The 4982-nt window shown below is 48.8% G+C and overlaps 1 protein-coding gene across 1 annotated transcript in view; it reads right to left on the bottom strand.

Annotated features, from left to right (window-relative positions):
- BP01DRAFT_324386 (FabD/lysophospholipase-like protein) overlaps positions 1 to 2861 on the bottom strand; it is a 3938-nt gene extending 1077 nt beyond the window's left edge. Inside the window, exons 1-6 of the mRNA XM_025572829.1 lie at positions 2564 to 2861; positions 2267 to 2512; positions 1642 to 2222; positions 1543 to 1577; positions 1463 to 1496; positions 1 to 1408 (exon numbers count right to left, since the gene is read on the bottom strand). Coding sequence (XP_025429040.1) covers positions 1 to 1408; positions 1463 to 1496; positions 1543 to 1577; positions 1642 to 2222; positions 2267 to 2512; positions 2564 to 2781 — 2522 coding nt within the window. The 5' untranslated portion in view covers positions 2782 to 2861. The remainder of the gene's footprint in view (positions 1409 to 1462; positions 1497 to 1542; positions 1578 to 1641; positions 2223 to 2266; positions 2513 to 2563) is intronic.
- Between the last annotated feature and the right edge of the window lie 2121 nt (positions 2862 to 4982).

Below are 4982 nucleotides of genomic sequence, written 5' to 3' on the forward strand. Positions count from 1 at the left end.
TCTGCTTCTCCATATTTGCCCTGGTTGAGAAGGACCCAACCAAAGTTGTTGATGCTGGTGAGTGTGTCTGGATGCTCGGGCCCCAGCACCTTCTCCTGATAAGTAAGAACCTTATAATACAGTACCTCTGCTTCATGGTATCGCCCATCGCAATCCAGGCAAAGCCCACACCTCTGTGCAAGATCAATAATATTCTCATTGCTGTTGTCTTCTCTGATCGCAGCGTATTGTGCATGTGGTAGGTATACCCGCCATCTTGTTCGATTCGTTTGACTAATATCTGACAACAAGTCACTGAGTCGTAATACTGCCTTTCGGTCCCAGTCAGACAGTTGTTTGCCTCTTTTAAGCCACCCTCGCGTGGCCAGATGGACCAGACGATGCATGTCAAATGCCAATCCATCTGTACGTTTTGTGATAAACGAAAATGCGTGCAGGATCCCGACTGCGTCAGTCTTCTTCTTCCGCGATAATCCCTCAGAATCTGGTAAAAGTGATTGAGGGATATCTTTCGGGTCCACACAGGCCATAAACGCCAGATATTCAAATGCAAGAGAACTGCGGCGACGGATCTGTTCGAAGGAGATAAGCCATGTCTTTGCTACTGCATTCTCGATATCGTTATATCTGCCGCTATCTTCAAATTCTTCACTCAGGAGCTCAATCACATTATCATCCTGGTCAGATAAGAGTTTTTTATACTCTGTAAGAGATATTTTCATCTCGTTGATGTATGCCGCGGCTTGAGCAATTGCCAGTGGAAGATAGGTAAGCTCCTGCAGCAAAGTCGGCAAAGAAGATTCATCAGCTTTAGTCAAAACAGATATTGTCAGATACTTCCTCATGATCTCCGAGGCCGCCGACTCATCCATCTCCGGTACTGTTACTATATTCTTTCGAGCAACCCTTGTGGCCACCTTGCGATCGCGCGTCGTCCAAATAATGGTCCCATGCCTGCTTTGGGGCATGTAATCCAGCAATCGCTTACCGCCTGCTTCAGCGGTAATGGGGGATGTCCACAGATCGATAACGTCCGCATTGTCCAATACCAGCAACCATTGACCAATGCTCTCATCGCTGAGAAATGCTTGGACCAATTCTATGGTGTTGGCTCCTTTGTCTGTACAGCCTGGAAGGCGTAGCTTCTCCGCGACTTTCTGAAACGCTGTTTGCAAGTTGGCTAGACTGTTGACCGGAATCCAGAATACTGCATACTGTTTTCGGACCCGGTGGGCTAGCTCTAGTATAAGCTGTGTCTTGCCAATCCCGCCGAGGCCGATAATCGCGATTCGTTTTGTTGCATCGGAATTTTCATCTAGTCTCTGTTTCAGACTTAGAAGCAGTTCTTTGCGGCCAGTAAAATGCGGGTTGCGCTCAAATGGAACCTGCCACCGGGCACGGTCACGCCCTAAACACCAATTAGCTGCAGTCCTCGAGAAAAAAATCAAAGGTCACGATATACATTGCATCCAAAGAACTACTTGTAATTGATACTCCTACTCGAGTTAGTCAAGACTATTACTCAGGTAATCAAGCACTGACTTCAATTATTTTGGCAAAGGAAAGATCGGTTGCATCTATAATTGCAAGATACAATTAGCAAGGAGATAATAGGCTATGAGAAGTCCTCTAAGTACACACTCTTCTTTGACTCCAGATTCTGGATGCAATCTCGCACCCGAAAGTTTACCGTCTGATGGTCAAGGTATTCCTGTGTTGCTGCTTCAATCAGACCTTGATCCTGGTACTCTGCCAGTCCCACGTCCTGCAGTCCTTGTTCGACGTTGAACCGGAAGTACCGCTTGCTGTCATAATGCTGTCGCCATCTTGAGATGAATTCTCTCTCAGTACGCTCGGTCTGAGTAGTCAGTTCTGGCAGGGATTTGGATAAGAACTTAAGCAGATTGTCGTCCAAAGCTTTCTTCCCGGGGTTTCCAGTCCCAATTGAAATGAAACATTTCACCATCGGCTTAAGCTCAGCATTCTCTGAACACCACATATTTATCGCTTCATCTTCCACCTCATTGACTGGATTATTCGCTCCGAGAGCACCGTCCGCGAATCTCCGAGCTCCGATCGAGACTGGCTTGAAGAAGGTTGTGGCAGCAGAGGTAGCACGGGCAGCCTCGCAGATTGTGGCAGAAATCTCATGTTTGCCAGGAATCGGATAGCTACGAAGACGGACGATGTCCTTGGTTTCCTGGCTAATGCTGCAGACGAATCTGCACATATCAGTAGAGTTATAAACTATCAGGTATAGACTTACACCCTACAGCCACGCTCCGTCTGATTATTGAAAAGATCGGTTGGGTTTGCCCCATGGCTGCTGACAACTTGATTGATTGCTTCCTCAAGCTTGCTGGCATCGAACCGGGGCTCGATGTTGCCGAAAAGGCTTGCAGCGAGGTTCCATCTGACTGGCTTCCGAAAGATCCTTTTCATCAGTTGGATGTATGCTGTGATGCACTCATCAACATCCATCTCCAGCCGACCCAGCATGATTGCAATCAGTCTGTCTCTGTCAGTGTTACTACTATTTTCCTCTAGCACTCACGAATCTCACCCGCCTGTGCTGGTGCCTCCGATTAGGTCAAAGACCTCGCATGGCTTCTTTGGTGGCGAGCCGTCGGCCCGTTTCAGGTTCAGCCGGTCCATTAAGCCTTTGAGGATGTAGAGAGTTGACAGCCCGCGCACGCCGCCGCCGTCGAGGGACAGCAGGCACAGGCCGGTACTGTCCAGCGGGTTCGGCTCTCCGCCGTAGATAGTTGCTACTTGTTGCATGCTGGAGTTTTTTTTCAGATGGGTAAATCTGCTTGGAGGATAAGGCGGAAGATAGAAGACCAGCCATGGGAAAATTCTCACCAGTCCAGTGGCTGTGGGATATATTAAACGCCTGCGTAGCACAACACCCCTCCCTGCAGTCAAATCACACTGCTTGGGACCAACCGATAGTCACAAGGCCATTCCCTCATCGACGGCAGTTGATTCGTCCATCCGTGGCAGGCTTAGCGTCACGCCTCTATCATTGGCTAGCCATACTATCGTTATTTAGTGAATCTCAGCTGGTGAGGCCCCTCTCTCGGCCCGGTGAAATTCCGTACAACATCTCACAAACCCGCCTCCCTTAGACAGCCGTTCAAGCAGTGCCACGTCGAAGGTGATTTGGAAACATGGCACCCAGACTTTCAATCTCACAACTTGAACTCATCCGTGACGCACTAACAACCGACCCACTACTGAGAGCCTCTCAGATCGCGAAGATAGCTGACTGTAGATCCCGTTCAGTAAGAACCATTCGCACGAACCTGGAGTGCTTTGGGGATGTAAGAGCCCCTCCCAATGGGGTCGGCCGGCGCCGAAGTATCACCCCGTCAATGCCTTGAAAAGCCAGATATGTACCAAGATGAGATGGTACTGTTCTTATGGGATGAGTTTCGCGTTCTGGTTACAGTCCATAGTATCGGTCGCGCGCTGAAGTCTGTCAATTGGTCCAAGAAAACATCCCGTCAGATCGCCAGGCAGCGCAATGCTGATCTACGGGATTTCTACCTCTATAATCTCTCTGAATTTCGATCATATCACCTTGTCTATGTTGATAAATCAGGGTGCGACAGACGAGCAGGATTCCGACGGACCAGCTGGTCTCCTCTTGGCGTCACACCGGTCCAGGTGTCGCAATTGCAACGAGACCAGCGGCATCAGATTCTTCCAGCATATGCTCAAGACGGGATTGTCTTGTCTCGCGTCTTCCGGGGATCTACTGATGCCGCTCTCTTCGAAGACTTCATTGAACAACTTCTCGAGCATTGTAGCCGGTGGCCCGAGCCCAAGTCTATCATCATTATGGACAACGCATCTTTTCACCACAACGATCGACTCGATGCCATGTGCTCTGCTGCTGGTGTTAAGCTGATCTACTTGCCTCCGTATTCCCCAGATCTGAACTCTATTGAGGAATTCTTTGGCGAATTGAAATGATTCATCAGACGCAATTGGCAAGCATACACACAGGACCCGGGTCAGGGATTCGATACTTTCCTCGAGTGGTGCGTGGACATCGTAGGTGCACAAAAACTCAACACACAGGGCCACTTTAGACATGCTGGCGTGACTATTGAAGAATTGAAGGAATAGTCCGTCTCGCGGATCTCAGATATCAGGGCGATGCGGGGGTGAGGGGGTCTTGATAACTGTGCCCCTCATGGGAGTTTAGCTTCAATATTAAAAATGCAATTCTTCGCATCCGACCAAATCTAATTCATATTGTTTCACCCAGTATTTGATATCAGTAACAAATCGTCGCGCGATGCCTCTTTTACACCCTGCTTGATGAAAAAGTCCGAGTCCTGGTCTTTAAATATCTGCCCAAGATTGAGGCCCTCAGAGAGTGCAGCATCTCGCGCTTTTCGGAATTCCGCTTTCAATGTCTCATTTCTAACTTGTGATTGCTGCCAGTCACTATATTCTTCCACGGCTACATCTCGAAGACCCGGAATAATCAAGTATCCCAAGTCTCTCACGGGAGCGTCTTGTGTCGGTAGAGAAGGGCTTCTAGTTGGAGATTGCGACGGAAGGACATTTGTGATATAAATCGGAGGAAACGACGTGGTAATAGCGGACTGATTCGAGATGCTCTTTCTATCGAGCCGCTGCTGTTCCTCACGATAAAGACTCTCGCGAAGGTCATGGGGAACATCGTCATGGGTGTCCAACTCGCCTTCTTGCTCTAAATACTTGATCAGACTTCTTAGATGGTGCGTACCAAGTTTATAATACTTCTTGCCGAAAGGATCACGCCAACAATGAGGTCCCAGGGCACCGCATGACACTGTAAATGTGCTTCTAAATTGAAACCTGCTCAGAACTGCCTTCCTCGGTACTAATCTGGGTATCTCTGGCGACAAGCATACGTTGGGTCACCGAGGACCGACCTTGTTTATCAGGAGACTGTGATATAGAAAGGGCAGACGGACCATGTTCAA

This window comes from Aspergillus saccharolyticus (genome assembly GCF_003184585.1).
Source record: "Aspergillus saccharolyticus JOP 1030-1 unplaced genomic scaffold BP01scaffold_30, whole genome shotgun sequence".
Classification (NCBI taxonomy): Eukaryota; Fungi; Ascomycota; class Eurotiomycetes; order Eurotiales; family Aspergillaceae; genus Aspergillus; species Aspergillus saccharolyticus.